This window comes from Atractosteus spatula, chromosome 19, assembly GCF_055471065.1.
Source record: "Atractosteus spatula isolate fAtrSpa1 chromosome 19, fAtrSpa1.hap1, whole genome shotgun sequence".
NCBI classification, from domain to species: domain Eukaryota; kingdom Metazoa; phylum Chordata; class Actinopteri; order Semionotiformes; family Lepisosteidae; genus Atractosteus; species Atractosteus spatula.
Window position 1 is genome coordinate 8205719 of NC_142724.1, and position 18300 is coordinate 8224018.

The following is an 18300-nucleotide window of genomic DNA, read 5'->3' on the forward strand; positions in this document are numbered from 1 at the left end:
TGGGCAAGTGGAAGTCTCCAAGTCACTCTCACTGCTCTTCATCCCTGAGAGGCAGTAAGGTAGAATGTTTTACTGCATGTTTACCTTGAGCTTGTCTTTCAGCCTTCAAGAGTTTATCGTGTTTTTTTTTTGTGGAAAATGTATCTATATTTTCTCTTCTTAGCAAATAGAGGAAAGACTTTCTCTGTTTTTAAAAGAGGTCTTCCATAAAGATAATTAAGAAAATTGTTTTAGGGGTTTCAACCTCTTATAACTACCAAAGGTCTTGTTAATTCTACTTTCTGAGGGAGAATTTTTATATTAAGTGAAAAGTGTTGTTCAGCTGGTTAGATTCTTTCCTTTTCCTACTGCATATTGTATTACTACATAGTCAGGTTTCATATGAGAGCAAAAGACATTGAGAAAGAGAATATCATGTAAAGGACAATACAAATGCAAATCAAAAACTCTAAATATAATAACCAATGATTTCCATTAGATAAAGCTACAAAAATGTATCACATTAGTACAGTGCATTCATCAATATGACCCTTTGTATTTTAGGCTGTCTCAGACAACTTATTCCTTGGTTTATTCCAAAAGACACTCAACCTTATCTGTGGATCAAACTTATAAATCCCATCCCAGAGGCTTTCAGGCAGTCACTGGACCATTCAGTAGCGGTAAACTGAGAAGCGAGATAGTGCTTAGCCATGTGAAAAAGCATCTCTGGTTCACAGCTTCCCCCTCTCCAGTCAGACGGCAATGTAGTAGGTTTCTGGCTGGACGAGGTCTCATTTGGCCCTTTCTCCTCTTCTGTTCCCTGAAAAAGAAATTTAGTTTCAATCCAATTCATTGCTGCTTGGGTGCTTTGGCACATGCAAAGACCTCATGGAAAAAAGGAAGCACACGCAGGTATTTATTTCTTTCATGGTGCTCCGTTTTTTTTAACTTTCTAACAGTTGTTTTTGAAAGAAGTTTCTCAAAACATCCAATATGTTGTCATAGAGGCATACATTCTTTTCAAGTAGCTTTTTGGTGATGATTTTCTAATACCTTATAAGAACTTTTCAAAATCAGGCATAAGAGATATTTATATCCATATCACACAGTGGCACCTGGCGGTACAACAGATTTTGCACAGGAGTAGGGGGTTAAAAGTCACGATTTAAATAACAAACATCTATTTGTCCAACACGAGTCTACAAGGTGCAGTTACAGAGGGTCTTGTCCTTAAAATAACCGTCCCACTTTTAACCGACCTAAACTGTTGTCTGCTGTCTGATCTTAAACAGCACTTACGCCAGAGTGAAACACCTGCTGTATTAACACTGAAGCCTGGCTATAATGCTGCAGTTGGTGCCTTTTTCACCGCTCTCAGCCTAGCAGCTGAAATTGTTTTCCTTTTGGGTATTCCATTTTAGTACACACTTGTGCACATTTAAGGAAGACACCCGTCATTGCACAGGGCCAGCAAAGCAGAAACTGAAGCAGCTTTGAGCCGAGAAATAATACCACAGCCCAGCGAGTCCGTGTGGCTCCATCCATGAGATGCATATGAATTATAAAAGTTTGAATTTTGAGCTCCAGCGATTTGAGTGGAAAGCCAATTACAGAGCTGAATTAGTTTTCAAATTAAATAGTAATTTAAGGGGCTGAGAAATTAATCCTTTCAGGCGCATAGTAGCATTTTCACACCCACCCATACAAAGGAGCCAAGATTAAGCGTGTTAAGAATTTCACTTAATGAAATTAATGAGTAGATGTTTGACACATTGTGTTCTGCATTCCCCTTTTGACAGGGAAGGAAGAGGAAGGGAATGTGAAGTTGTCTAAACATTGATCTGGCCCCTTTGAAACCGGCACTGTATTGAGCCGAGTTTCTCTCTGGGCAAGTGACAAATCTTGCTTTGAAATTTAATGAAGTTTGAAATAGAAGTTGCAGTTACAGTAATAGTGCGGCACGGGGTGTTACTGAAATGATGGTGCTATCACTTGCAATTAGATTGCAGCTGAACTAACAGCGCGAACTGGCCCTGTCTTGCACATCTGTTTGCTAACGTGAATGTGAAAAAATCCCAAATAGAACAGAAAGCCTGATTTGGTTGTTATCTAGTCATTACATTTTGTTGAGAGACGTGAGGTTCTGCACTGAAGTTTTCTAAGTGTGGCCAAAGCCATGGAGAGCTCACAACCCCTGTAACTCTGAACATGAGGTTAGGATAAAGCTTCATCCATTCTCATCAGCCGCCTAACTAGAATTCAATATGATGTGTAATGTGTAGCATTTGCTGAATTAAGTAAGCAAACCTCCCAACAGGGTGGAGGCAGGTGTCAAAAACTAAATTATTGCATTCATCAACATTCTGTTCATGACCTGTGATTAAAAAATGTAAATTGTAAAATGAGAAACAAAACATGAGAGAACTCGGAGAGAATCGCCTGCTGAATAAAAACATCTTGTTTCACCACCATTTATTTTTTTAAGCACAAGGGTGGGATCCAATTTTTTTTGTTTGTTTTACTATGAAATTTTAAAGCAAAGACAACAGAGAAAAATGGATGTTTTAAGGAATGCAACTGCAATATAGTAGAAATCTCAAATGTACATACATCTAGCTTTGTGACATATAAAATAATACATAGTAAAACCTAGATGATCTTGTTCTTTATTAGGCTCCTACGTGATGAAGGTGACAGCAAACGATGCAGATGATGATACCACAGCCAATGGGATGGTGCGATACAGGATTCTCTCCCAATCCCCACATAGCCCCATTCCCAACATGTTCACCATCAACAGCGAGACGGGAGACATTGTCACAGTGGCAGCTGGGCTGGACAGAGAGGTAGGTCTGCAGTCTGGTATGGGGCAGGGTGACCATGCTCAGATGATTTTTGATTTAGGAAAATCAAGTCTTTTTCGTCATCCATGAGATTGTATTTAAATCATTTTTTACCACCTATTGTATCAATCACATGAGTGTGGCGTGATGGAACATAATATTTATCTAATGAAGCTTTTCAGTAGATCAAAAGTCTACTAAAACTCTGTTTAGGTCTGAATGCCCTCTCTTATTCATTACCTTCCAACCCATCCATTTTGTGACTGCTTCAACCAATACAGGGTCGCCAATTAAATGGAGCTTATCCCAGCAAGCCTAACCTTCCAACCACGTTAGATAATAAAATGAAAAATGGGTCATCCCAAAAATATTGACTGTAGTGCTAGAAAATAAGCCTACATCATATATTTCACAAATATGATGTGTTGCCTGTATTATTTTAGATCAACAGTGTACATAGTGACTTTCATTATTATAAGTTGTCATTGTTTAACAAAGCTTGTCATTTTTACAACATAGACCAATTTACCAGCAGGGAATATTCTACCATTATAATTGAATTGTCACCATGACAAAACTGTTAACAATATGTCAACATCTATCCATTCTGTATATCAAGGATGCATGTGGCATCTGTCAATGAATACGTACTAAGTTATTGCCATGTCATGTGCTAAACCATTGAAATTCCCTTAGCTGTTTTTCATATGATAGTGTAGATAATCTAGTATTTGTTGTTGGCTTGACAGGTGGTATAGAACCTTAGCTGCTGTTCATTTTCTCAGCTTTTAATGCAGTTACAGTATATGCACTGGACAGCAGAGTTCTATACACATTTTTTCAACAATGGATATGAAAAGAATGTGCAAACAGGAAGCACTCAACATTTTATCAGCCAGTTCTACAAACACCTTGACACTTAGACTAACACCTACAGTACTTTTAGAAAATATGTTAGAAGATCTGTTATTTATGTAATTTGATCAAGCGGTGTGTGAAAATCCATATTTTTGCAGTTCAAGAGTAAAGTAACTCAGAAATTGCAACTAAAGTGTTTTGAAAAAGAAGTTTATAGTTCCATAATTCTGTGAATTAATATCAAAACCATATGTCTGTCAGATTGCATAGACAGCAATGTAGAGATTAAAACGGCAGAGAAACCATAGATACTGTAGCTACTGTAGTCAGATAGATGATATATGCATAACCCAGTATTAGAAACTTTAATTCCTGATAAATAGATGACACATCTATATTTCTGTTTTTCTGTAACTTTCTTTTGTGTACCTAACTTCACATCCCCAGCTGTAAAAACACAGTGCAAGTGCAACATCATGTCAAAGATTGTTGAATTGAAAGGAAGACAAATAACCGGTCTACAAATTTGATAGATTGGGGTTTAATATGCAAGATGTCTCCTCTAAATGTAAAATCTCAATATCAAAACTCTTCAAAAGAAGATTAATACCAATTGTGTATTTCCCCAGAGGACCAATCCACCTCTCTTTTAAAATTTCTAAATACAATAGAGAATGCAATGGATCACTGAGCAGCCCTTAATGAGAGATTTTGACATTTCTACAGCACCTGTTTACCTCATGAAGTAGTATGCTGGGACTCTTCAAATGTCAAAACTTCCTGGTGCTTCACAATGCAGTGAGGCTGTGAATAAGATGTTTATTCATTTATGTACTGCATTACTTTGTCCCGTCATGTTGACTCCTAAGTTTAGAAAGAAATTAAGTTTGCACTTTTAGACAATCTGCAGCAGAAAAGTACTGGAGCATATCGAGTTGGGCATGGAACATTCTGAATAAAGATTATTGAATTGTTGTTGTTAATAATAAAGGTGTAATACATTGACCTTAATTATTTACTCACAGCCGTTTTCCTTAGAGATTGAACTGCTTCACACACTATTCCATGTGCCTCATCCTTAATTTCCAAAATGGATAAATTATTTCAAGAGACTGTTTTCCTGATAGCAGATATGTGAAACCAATTAATTAAATATTCTGTGTCCACCTAAAAGCACTTTTGTCTAACTGGTTTTGTAAAGTTTGAACATAAAAAACTGTTAATCAAGGCGAGTGATGCAGAATAAAAAAGAAATACTTGCATAATTAATGCTCACTAGATTAGGTCATAGTAGTTCTTCCAGCTGAAACATTTAGATCTTTTCAATTGTGATATACAGCTCCCTGCCCTCATCCAGACTCCATCCCCATAAATGACTTTCAAATGACCAGAATGTCTGCAAGGCTGATCCCCATAATAACTGTTTCTCAGACAAGCTAGCCATCGTCTTGAAACTACTGTTATCTCAAATCATGTCTCTGATAAGGTGATAATAGGCTCCATATCACTCCCAAATCCCTATAGAAGCCTATTGTATTGCTGTATATTCAAACAAGATAATGATTGTCTTGTTCATGGCATAAAGGAAGCAAACTGCCAGAAACAAACAGAGTAATTGAAAACAATCATATGAAATAGATCTCTTAAGCACACAGTCTTGATTCTAGTTAAAAAACATAAATATCCGGAAAAACTGTTAAGGCAGTGTTTATCTAGCTGAGATCATTAATGAAGGATCTCAAATAAAGGCCAATATCCATTTTTTCTGTACCTCAGTAATTCAGTAGCACCTGATTAAGCAATACAGTAGTGCCATCAGAACTGCAGCTTTTCATTAGATTCCATGATAGTGTAGATGTGCATGAAATTAGAATGCTAACGGATGAAGACACTTGACTTGCAACAATGTTTTTATTTGCCTTCTTTTGATCTTTTGACGTGACTGGCACTGCTTCATCTAGCCTTTTTTGGGTCATGGTTTCCCTTGCATACAGCGCCACCCATTGGCTAATTGATGTTATGCTGTCAGTTTTCAAAGTGTTGCATAAAGAGCTTAAACAGGTAATACAGCACTGGCCTGGCAACACTATTCAGATGCTCCATGTGATGTAATTACAAAATGATGCAGACACAATTTTGTAAACAATATTTTATGGAAAACCTGAATGCTCGGGTTAAGGGTTTCCAAAGATTTGTCAGTCTGCCGTAAATGTATGCAAAACTCTCGAGAAAAAAACTCAAATATGTTCATTGTACACTGTAAGTATTCAGACCTGTGAACTCAATATCTGTTGGAAGCACCTTTGGCAGCAATTACAGCCGTATGTCATTTTGGAAATCAATAGGATTCAATTCAGGACTTTGACTGGGCCACTCAAGGACATTCACTTTCTTATTCTTAAACCACAACAGTGAAGCACTGGCAGGAAAGTGAATTTTTATCCCAGTTTTACATCTGAGGTGGGTTTTCCTCTTTTCCTCTAACAATTGCCACTGCTTTACTCTATGTTTTTATCACATAGCAAGTATAACACAACACTGCTACCACCATGCTTGACAGAAGGGATCTAATTAACTGAGTTATGGACTACAGTATATGGGGTCTGCATCAGATGAATTTTTTTTTTAATTTAGACAGTTCAACAGTTCGAGTTTTGTCTTGTCTGAGCACACATCATTGCCATGTTGCTTGCAGTATCACTTCAAAAGAGTTTGTTTGCAAACTCAACAAAGTCTGTAGCAAAGATGGGTTGTCAGTTCTCCAATAGAGGCCAACTTTGTGAAGTGAAATATTGCAAACTCATGCACATTTTCTCCCATCTTATCCACTGAATTCTGTAGCTCTTTCAAAGTCACTGTACTGTTTTTTAAAGTTTGAATTAATTCATATTATTTGAAAATTTACTTCATACTTTGAAAACAATGTAGGCATATGACAATTTAAAACACAAAAAAATACTTTTTGAAGTGCTTCAAATAAATCTGTGTTCTCAAATACTGGTTTTTAGTTAGTTGATCTTCTGTATATACATTGTGTGTGTATAAATACGGTATGTAAATGTTATTTTTTACCAGCTTTATATACATTGTTTTTTTATGTATCAAAAATACAAGTTCTTTTTCTCTAAATGTGTATGTACTACATATTTGTGAATCCCATATAGTACATCTTTATAACACTTCATATGAAAACTATACATTTATCTTCACTGGTTTAATTGACCCTCAGAAGTTACTGTACCACTGAACATAAGGTAACTTTATGAGTTTACTTGTCACAAGAATATCCCAAGCAGAATAAAGCCTCATTATTCTTCGCTTATATCTGGATTCAGTCTCATTTTTGTTTTGTTTTTTCCCCACAGGACATGCAAACAGCTTGTCCAAAAACATAAATAAAAACTACATTCCGCCTCCAGTAGCATTTGCTCTGAACAAAATGTCCCCTGGTGATGGGAAAATGAACCATCGAAAAATGAGGCAACTTTCCCTTCGTTTAGAGTTTAGCTCCACCGTTCTCTGTCGTTTTGGTTAATTTGAAATGTTAGCAAACCTATTTCATCTTCTGTCTGCTGATAAAGTATTCCCTGCATACTCACAGACAGGACTGGCTGAACATCTTTGATGTCATAAAAAATGACTTAAATTCCTATTTAGCGGTTTACATGCTGAAATCCATTAAGAGGACAGGCCAGTTTGACAGTAGCAACTAGATCTGGGTGTTCACTCCTAGGGACACAGAACTGGCTATAAATGTCTGGATTTGTTTCTTGAATACAGACTCTCAGGACATTAGCAGCTCCATGTGCAAAATCAAACACATGAAGTAACTGGTACTTTTACTTTTTAGAAAAGCCAAGACAAAAGGATGTGATGATTTCTGACTGCTAAAAGCATTTGGCACTTATCAGTAAATGCTACAAAAAAGGCATCCCCCAGAGAATTCCACTTTTAAAACAGCATTTATTTAGTTTGTTGTCAGCCAGGGAGACAGTCTGCCTACACGGCAAGTGGTCCATGCTGCTAGGGTCAGGATGAGACATCTTGAGGGTAAATAAGTCTGATCCTGAAGTGCAGAGGTGAGGGCCCACAGGTGCTTCCTTAATCGCTTCAACAAACAGCCAGGAGTGCCTGCAGATTGTCCCTGCATCCTCGTGTGATCTTTTCCTATCTTCAAATCAATAATCCCTCACAATATCTCCAGCCTTGCTGTGTACACAGCTGACACTGCAGGGATCTCAGTGTACAGCTGTCTTGTTGTTTTTTGTCTGAATGGATCGGTTCTGGGACTGCTGTCAGAGGACCTGTGTTTGGAACTGCCATCAGTGCCCCTGCCTCGTGTGCCAAGGGCAAACGAGCCTGGCTCATCAAAGTCGGTGATGAGACAAGACGAGTACTGTGGGCTGTGCAGCCTTGTTTTTTTCCCCCATTATTTGTGCCTTTCCTGTTTCTTATCAGTTTACCACTAATCCATTTTCTAACCGCAAAATCAGAGTGTGGGATTAGCCATTCCATGTACTGTACCTGTGTAGATACTAGACAGAGGATAAGGCCCCTAACAGATGTACACATTTTTAGGTCTGGGAAAGTGGTTCACAAATACACACTCAAAAACACAACACATAAAAAAAGAAACAAATAATAATCACTGTCTGGTTGTTTTAACAACAATTTGGAGTTTCTGTAAAAACAATTATGGAAATTATTAAGTGGCTGGTTGTTAGGGCCAGCTGTGTTTGTATATATATATTTAAATATATATAAATATATATATTTTCTAAACAATTTAGATCATCATTGAGCTAGAATGCTTACCATCTGGGTAAGCAATGGGAGCAAGGCAGGGTACACCATGGATGGGACCCCAGTCCATTGCAGGGGACACACACACTCACACCCACCAGGGCCAGTTTTCTCAGAAGCCAGTTAATGTACGTACTAGTATGGGTATGTGGGCTTTGGGAAGAAACCGAGCACCTGGAAGAAAGTCACACAAACACAGGGAGATGACATGAACCCAAGTCCAGAATAGAACCCAGGTCCCACTGTCACAAGCAATGCTAACCACTGTGCCACCGTGCTGCCCAGCTGCGTGTGCAGATTTCTCTGAACCAAACAGCTGCCAGGCAGCTGCCATCATGGAAGTGTGTTACCGGTCATTCACACTTATTTTAGTAGCTCTGTGGAAGAGCCAATTGTTTATTAATTTGTTCTTAATGTATTTCCGCACTTTGGGACTTTTTGAAAAGGGCTAATTTATAAAAGGCATTGTTATCCTGAATTTAATAATAAAAAATAAAAGGAAGGAAAAGGGGAACAATACTATTTCTGCCAAAACGAAATGGCCTGAGATCATGTTAAGCACTAACAACAGGATCCACCAGCTGTGATTCTATTCATCTCAGGTTAATGCTTAGAGAGGTACTGTACTTAGTCCTGCGCAGGTTGAGGTGACAGGTAATATAATACTGGTGAAGGTGTGAGTGTTTGGGGGGGGAGGAGGGAGAATTGGGTACAGTACATGAACAATTGCTAACTTCTCTAATTATGTAGCACTATGTAAATGCTGCATTCTACATGAACTCCAGTGTCAGAAGGGATTTAAATAAGACATGCAAGGTTTGAGAGCCACTTGTCTGCCTCAGCTTGCGCCATCCTTATTGCTAATCCCAGTCATCTGGAGTTGTTTCCTAATTAGAATATTTACGCACTAATTAGCAGGTGAATGAGACACTTCAGATCTTATTCGAAGGCCTACGAAAAGGCTCATTAAGGCCTGCAGTTCTTGTTTTCATTCCTCTTGCATGCCAATTAAAGATTTAGCTCATGGGTCTTGTACCAGTTCCTGTAATGTTTTGATATGTGAGTGCTGGGTGGTGAGAGGAAAACCACCACATTGAATTCGTTTTCCTTTATATAGTAAGCTACCAGTATCTTCTTATTGAAGTCCACTCTCTTTTAAGAAAGATTATTGCCTAATATTTTTTGCAATAATAAATATCCAGTCACAGGTATTTATTTCAGAACTGAGAAATGCATCCCTATAAAAATAACTTACTGTACTTTTTTATTTCTGTATAAATGAATACTTACATCAACTTCAGTACAGATGTTTTAATACAGAGCAAAAACATTTAACCATTGGATAAACACTCCAGATTTTACATTTAGAAAAGAAGCCTGGTTGAGCTGTTTCCAACATTTGTTTAACAAAAACCAAGCTATAATGACCCAGCTAATCTGATATTTTTTAACATTTCTATCTATACATAGATGCAGACATTGTTTAAACATTTTGTTTTTTTATTTAGATGTTTTAGTGTCTTTCAGTGCAGAAAACAACATTTGTACAGTTTATTCATATGTAACACTCATTTCTATCCGTGCACAAACTTGGGAAGATGAAAAGGAAGTTGAGAGTATGCTTGTATGATGCACAAGGTGCTGTTTATAACCTGAAGTTTCCAAAAGTGTTTCTATAGCCTGTATTCCTAATGTAGTCTCTTTCAGATTTGCTACTTCTGTAGTGACTCAGCTGGTTAAAAAAAATCAATTTACACAGTGTGAAGGGTGAGTCATACTCATGCTAAACTCACAGTCTAGTGGTCTGAATCCCGGTGGGGTTTTCACCATGGATCGTGTCCGGGGATACGCAGCGTGAGATGAATTGGCTTTTGTTATGCTGTTGAGATGGCACCTTGTGAACCCAGGTACAGACCAGCTTTCAGGGGTCAGTGGTTCATCTGCTAGTTAAATTCCTGGAGCGGAAATAAGCTGCTGGTAATATGTACGGGGGACTCAGAAACAAAGTCCAGAACTTTTCCCGTATAGTGAACATTCAACAACCTTGTGCCCTGCTTTTGTACATATGAGTCTCAGGAAGAAGAGTTAAACCTAGCCAAAAACACTTTCTTATGTTACAATTTTTAACAAATGCTGAAGGGCACTTGTATATAATTAATGTGTTGTACAACATTTTCAATCAATCAAGCTTTACATTACATAACAGCTTTCAAGGAAAACACGTAGGAGGGTCTAGCAAAAGGTTATAGTAGGTGATCCTGAAAGAGCGCAGTAATGGATGGTTTTTCAGAAACTTTTAAATGACTGGGTCTGAAAGATCTCATCTGAAGTACAGTATATATGCATAGATTCATGGTGAATAGTATTAATACTCCCTAAAAGCAAACTCTTGATTTAATTTAGAAATCTTATTACAAACATACATCTTGATAAAAACTGATGCAGATTTTGAAATAAAGATCTAAATAAAAAAAAAATACATATTTCAAAAAGGGCTATTTGTGTTGAGAATGGAAAACAGTGAAAGTGTAGGAATCACTATTTGGATATAGAAAAAAACTGCAGAATATTATAGAAAAGTACAATAGAAGTACATTGGAATATAGGGGTGTCCCTGTTTGTTCAATACTATAAATACTTAAAGGTAAGGTAGGTTCATATACAAGCCAAGTGGCTCACCAGGTTGGAGTTTACTCTTGTTTCCATGCAATGTGGCACATGGAAACCTGGGTAGGTTGCCAGGCCATCGAAAGGATATTCTCCAGCTATGCTGAATCTCAGAAGCAATGGCACCCATTCAAAGATTGCAGATTGCAGGCACCATGAGTAAAGCACTCTTTAGAAGTGGATTACCAAAGAAAATCATTCAAAATGTTGGAGGAATTATTTTATGACAATTCAAAAAGAAACTCCCCTACAACACTGAAGGACCCAAAGAATAAATTAATAGAGTCGGGCTGTGTGACGCAACAGTGCAAAATAATTTGGCAAAATCTGCACCCGATTCGAAACTTCACAGACTATTCGAAACTTCACAGCTAAAAAAAATGTCTTTAGATAATCCATTTATATTCCGTAAAAATATTTGAATGAACAGCATCATTCTTAAAATTCAATAAAGATAAGAATGTTTTTTTCTAGCAAAGGGACAAAATGTTTGTTTTAATACATGCACAATCTTTGTTTAACGAATTATTGTACCTAATGGTCTTGCTTTGTCTGTTTAACTGTAAGAGCTTCAGCTTTAATGCAGATTTCTTAAATTCAATTAGATCTCAAATGAGGAAAATTCATAGGTAAGCAGTCATTATTTTACAATCCAATATTCAAAGAAGTTTTCAAATGAAAATACAGCGGTTCTTCCCTCATTTTCTTGAGTTCTGCCTGAGTTTTCAATGGACAGACATAAAGAAAACATCTTGTAAAAAATGATTCCTGCCACTACCATGGTCAGGACCAATGCAGCCTCCAGGGAATGAAAACTGTATGTTTTTTTTTTGTAGTAACATCATTAACAGACTTGGCCATGACTCACAGCAATTGGTCCAGACAGGTTATTGGGTCCCACTGTGCATCTTCTTGAGTAGTTGTCACCCTCTTAAAGTGCCACATTAAAGTTGTAGGTGTAGCCAACTCTGAAGGATTACATACAGCAGAAGCTCATTCCTGCTTGCACCATTCTTAAGCAGTGCTTCTCTCAGCTTTTCTTCTAGAAAATGTGTAGAATCTATACCATGCAAGGCTGCCACTGCTGTCAGACACAGCAAATGCATTTTACAGCTTGAGAGCACAATCATGTGACAGATTTCTTTGCTGAGCTTTAAAGTTTAAAAAAAGTAAAATGCAGGAAGTCTAGTGAAGCAAGGCTTAAATAACAGCATACAGTTTTATTCAGGTTTCTGTCAGCATAAGGAAAGCAGTGCTGTATTGTAGTAACAAAAACTTTTTGAAACATTCTGGTGGATTCAATGAGAAAGTAAAACACTTTTATTATATCCTCTATTGTACAATAGAAGCTACACTTCTTTTGTAGCTTTTGGAGATACCTTCATTGTACAGACAATATCATCCTAATATCAACCAGAATTCTTTTGTCCTCAAATTTCAAGCATCCACAGAACAAAACAGGTGGATGGAAGGGGAAGGAAAAAAGTTGGTCATATGTATACTCAGTCACATGTTATGGGATAATTAGTCCTGAGCCTCAATTTAAATACCTTTAAAAAGCCTCTTGGTAGTTCACCTCTGATTATGTGTGAGTTTCAAATAGGATTCAACATATTTCAATGCATAATTCGCCAAGGCGATGAAGAGGTGCAATCACTGATCTAAATAGAACTTACTCCCTTATTTACAAAAGCTAATATTAGGATACAGACTCACACAGACTTGCAGAACAGTGTTTTACAAACCACGACTCCAAACATTGACATGGTGAGGAAAGAAAACTTAAATGGTCTTGCTACAGTAGTTGCAACCTGAATTAGTGATATAAGGAGGTATTTTTATTGTTGTCATCGTCCTTGTTTGATGGATTCAGTTTCAGCTTTTTACTGTAGCTACTTTAGATATAAAGCAGGATATTTGTATGGAAGATTCCAATTTGTGATAACTGAAGTTCAATCCATAAAAATGTAATAAAGGGAAACAAAACAACACATTCTTATGATAAATATCTACAACATATGACAGTACTGAGATTGCACATCTTCTCGAAAAGGCTTTAAAATATATATGAAACCTATTGACTTATGGATACTTCATCATTAATGTGAATTTCCCTTGGGATGACAAATTACTAAGTACGTACACTTTAAACAACTAAAGGTTTAAAGCATCATGGTAAAAGTTTTACTAACCATTTGACGAAGGACATTGCCTGAAAGGCTCTGTAACAAATAAGTAATAATCATTTAAACCAGGTGTACAATATAAAAACTTTATTTTCTTTTTCAGTCCTTGATATATTGCTTTAAATCAGCTCTCGATTGATGTTACTTCTCCCCTGCATTACTGAAACTACTTTTTATAAAGCTTTGGCCTAATTCAAGTAAATGTGATTTTGATTCAGATTACAAGTGACAATATGATCGCTGCAGTCAGTTGGTGTCTGACAAGCTGGAATGCAAACTGAAACCCTTTCAGAAGAAACGGACCTCTCTGTACCTCTGGCAATATTGTGCCAGTTTGTTATTAATTAAACTATAGCAGAGGATTTTGGGACCAAATGAAAATTCAGATTTAGACAGAAAATCTTTGCTCATGTCTAAAACTATAAACTTGTGAAGAAAGGGCCATTTTTTTTAATATGTGCTTTGTCTATTCACAGTTGTCCTGTAACACTAAATTATTGTACTTTGTTCTTATTGACATCAAAATAACTTACTCTTTTCAAAAGTAACTGTAACCTGACTTGTTACAGGTTGTAACCATTACTGGTATTTTCATACATTTCTACAATCCCCTTTTTTGCAGCATTAATGTATAATTACACCTTTCTGCTCCACAGTCATTTTAACATTGATAACTGAAATTATTCATAACCGTCTTTACCTTTGATACATTTTCTTAGTATCACAGTTGGAAATAACCTAGATTTTCCAGAAGACTCTTTTGGCTGTTGAGTTTCTTCATCTTGTATGATTACAAATCTACCTCATTGATTCACAGGCTTAGTAATGTATTTATTTTTCTTTAAGCAATACTGAAAATTGCACTGTAGAATCATATTCTTTCCTACCATGAAACACCCAACATGTGCTTTGTGAACCCCCAGTGTCTTTATATAAAACAGTTTTAAACCTTATGTCTTGGGGCAACTGGAAGACTGTATGTTTGTTCTAGCAGAAAATATTGCTTATTTCCCTGTGACCTGATTTAAGAGTACTGGAGATCTATAAAGGAGATCTATAAAACTCATTATACCCAGTTCTTTTGTTTTGAGCACAGTTAGTGCATGTATATTGAGTGGATAATGGATGTGTTGATTGGAAAATCTGCGCCTGAAGTCAAACTCCAGATCTCTGGCACTGGTTTCAGCACAGATTTTGTGCAGGATTTCTGTTACTCCGGGTCTCTATTTAGCATGAATAATGCTAAATGGCAGACAACTTGGACTTCATTCATCAGACTGTTTTTACATGCATTAGACCCACTGCAATAAAAAATGTTAATTAGAGTCAATGAAGTTTAAACCCAACAATAATCTTCTAAAGTCTATTCCAAAGCAGTCTTTTATGACATATTTCAAAATGTAAATCCCTGCATTCCCTTGTTTTGAAAATTTCCTAAAAAAGTAAGACCAGAAAATTACTGTAGCATCACATTATAGCCAAATAAAAATAAATACCATATAATAGCAAGTAGAGTATGTTTGAATGCTACATAAAATGTTTTTGGTTTGCCTAAAGTCTTTAGAGGAAGTAAGGGAATAAGATCTTCAACATGTCTCAAGCAAAAACAGTTCTCATTTTTTATTACAGGTATAGGAACTTTAACAGACATTTCCAATCTCAATCCTATTCATGTATTCTAATATAGGAGTAAAAACTGCAAGGTATTTCTACCCTTAACTCTGTTCATACAATGATTAATATATTAATATATTATGTATCTGAAAAATACACTGTTAGATTATTTCTCTATGATAAACTTTCAACATTACATTTTTGTCAAAATTGAGTATGACATTGATCTTGTGAGCTTTGCTTGAACTTTAAAGTCTTTTGTGCTCCATGGGTGACCTGCCTCAATGTTATCATATACAGTATTGTGTAACTACATTCATAAAAATCATTGGGTTTTACCTCAGAACTCTACACAAGGTTTGAATTGACAACTGGGACATTTTGATTTCCTCACTAACCCCAATTTCTTCTTGATGGAAACATTTCATATCTGAAAATGCAGAAGTGATTAAATGAATCATAACTTTAGGCTATGCAACTGAAGGTTCAAAATACATAGAGCAGGAAAGGCTTACATATTACCCACAGACAGGTTATTAATGGCTGCTACCTGCCTAAGTGTCAGTGTGATTTAAATGCTTCAGAAAGTATTGCTGAGTGATCTGTGTTGCGCAGCTTTGACTATACAAAGGCTCAAAGAGGTGGTATTTATTTTATATGATAGATATTTCAGGAAAGGGAGTGAATGCTTAGCAGTTCAAAAGCATTTCTCTCTAGCCTGGAATGAAGTGCTTGTCTTTTCGAAATATTAACCATTGCCTGTCAAAAACATAAAGACCTACTCCTGCCACATGCAATACCTTGTTTCCACTTTGCCTCTTTTGTTTCAAGTTCTCACTTTGCTGAAGTGGGGTTCAGAAATTGTTTTGTTTCTAACATTACATTGACAGGTATATTCATTTTGCACAATTTAAACTAAATATGTAATAATTCAACTAACCTTTTACTGAGTACGCTTGTATATCTCCAGTTTGTATTACACTCAACGTCTGTACCAGAAAATGTTCAATCTCAGGCTTTTCTTAGGAAAAACAGAAGGAAGTGTCTTAGAAATGCTAACAATTTAATAGTGTAACTTTAACCTTTTTTTGAGATACAAGTTATTGTATTTTTTTTTCAATCATAAATGGGTTCTTGCAGCTAAATGTAGAAGAAAAAAACACATAACTGGAAGTAATGACTAGTTTTTCTTAACTGAATTTAATATTGTGTTCATCCTTATTTGTGTGACAGGTAAACTGAAATAGTTTAAGATAAGTCAGTACAATTTACCAGGGCTATGCTGATCCAGAATAATCATAAAGATGTATTTATTGAATATTAAAGCTCTTATTCCAAATCATATCCACAGTACGGTGAAACCTAGGAAGTAGCAGCTGTGCACTTCAAAAAGGTGGTTTGGATAACTCCTAGGCATTTTTCGTGTTAAAAGACTAAGTAATGTTCATTCACCCCGAATAATATCTCCAATAGAGTGTTTCTTTTCAAAGTGCCATTGCTCCCATTAAAATGACTGATGATCCTCTCGCACCACAAGCTCACTGTGGGGACAGTTAGGCTTTAATAAATGGGCCTCTCTCTCATAACGTACACTCTTGCTTTATAGCCCCTAACTTCACGTACGCACGGTGATGTATTTTAAAACCATTACCAGCTTAGAGGTGCTGGGTGCTGCACTGAATACAAAAACTGTCATTCTTCCATTTTAGGGATCTATATTTATAACATTCTGCCAATTGGTGTGTAGTTAGATTTTATCTATAACCATTCCCAGGGTATATTTTATTATTCAGTACTGTGCAAATTATGTAGTTTACCAATTACGTCAATGTAAATTACAAATCTTTACAGGTTCAAAGTATCTGAGCTTCCATTCACAGTTTTAAATCAACAGTTTTATTAAATACCTACTGTAAACCCAAAAATGAAAAACCCACCCTTTAATCCAAAAAAATACCGGGTTTCCTTTCTTGTGCTTTTTGCACGCTAATGTTGAGTGGTGATCTGACTGTGCAAGCATGTAATTGTATCTATTGTGTTTATTGATTCACTCTTGATGGTAAGAGTTAAGTCCTTTAAAATCTATGAACATTTCTTTTGTTTTGCAGAAAGTGTCCCAGTACACCGTCATTATCCAAGCCACTGACATGGAAGGCAATCTTAACTTTGGGCTGTCCAACACTGCCACTGCCATTATCTCGGTGACAGATGTCAACGATAACCCTCCAGAGCTCACTGCCAGCACTGTGAGTAGGGATGCCTACCTTGTTTGTTTTACTTTAATCAAGTGTATATGGTAATAACCTGACCTCTCTCCCACCTCTTTCCTTTGCCTGGCATGTGCCTATGAGTGATGACAACTTTACAGGTCAGAGGTATATCATGGTTCCTTACAGAGAGACTGGAGTAGGAAATAAATCCTTGGAGCCACCAGGCAGTCCCGGGAATTAAAAAGTAAAGGCATACAGTCACTGAGATCTCTCACCAGTCAGGTAGCTTTTTAGATTAATGCACCTGCTTATCAGCCAATCTTTTTAGTTTGTCAAAGGTCTATACAATGGAAGTAACAAAATAATACTTAATAATAACTTAATTCATCATAAGTGTGCAATACATAAACTAAGTCTCATATAAAGAATGGTAAAATACCTAGTTTTGTCAGAGATTAGGGTTGCTCGGGGGGTTGCTTTTAATCCTGTGTGGTTTAATGAAATGATGTTTGATTCTCATTAATCCCTTTTTCAATGCTTCTAACAGGATGTGAAGTTTTTTGTTGTTGTTTTTTTTCTGGGTTCAAACACAAGCTTATTAATGACTCACATGGTGATTGAGCCAGCATTGAATTCTCTTTGTCACATAACTGCAGTGAAACTGAAGGGAAACTAAGTCCAGCCAACAAATATTTTGGCAGTTCTGGCCCTCTCAACGGTTTTACACATCAGGGTTTTACTCTTAATTTGAGTGGATTTTTCCACTCATCTGCAGACGTACTGGAAGCCTTCAATCACAATGTTTAATGACACAGAAAGCAACTGGGTTAAGTAGCATAGCTTTGTCAGCCATACTTATTTACAGCCAAAGTAGAAAAATGTTTTGTCAACTTAGCTCCACTCAGTTCTATTTCAGTCACAGCAGGGGCTATATCACTGTCAGAGCTGTATTCAGCTGTTTAGAATGATGAGTATAAGCAGAGCCATCATTTGAAAAGACACATGACACTTGATCTGTCAAGCAGGGGAAAATAATACACATTTGAAATCATATCATTAATAATCATAACCGCGATAATAACAGCATAATGGTTATACCTATGATAAAAGGTCACTTACCGGCACATAACTTCAAAG

General features: G+C 36.6%; 1 protein-coding gene across 1 annotated transcript in view; it reads left to right on the forward strand.

Annotated features, from left to right (window-relative positions):
- The window catches only part of LOC148817995 (cadherin-4-like), a 113381-nt gene that overhangs the window by 52132 nt on the left and 42949 nt on the right, over nt 1–18300 (forward strand). Inside the window, exons 6-7 of the mRNA XM_088937828.1 lie at nt 2656–2828; nt 17062–17199. Coding sequence (XP_088793954.1) covers nt 2656–2828; nt 17062–17199 — 311 coding nt within the window. The remainder of the gene's footprint in view (nt 1–2655; nt 2829–17061; nt 17200–18300) is intronic.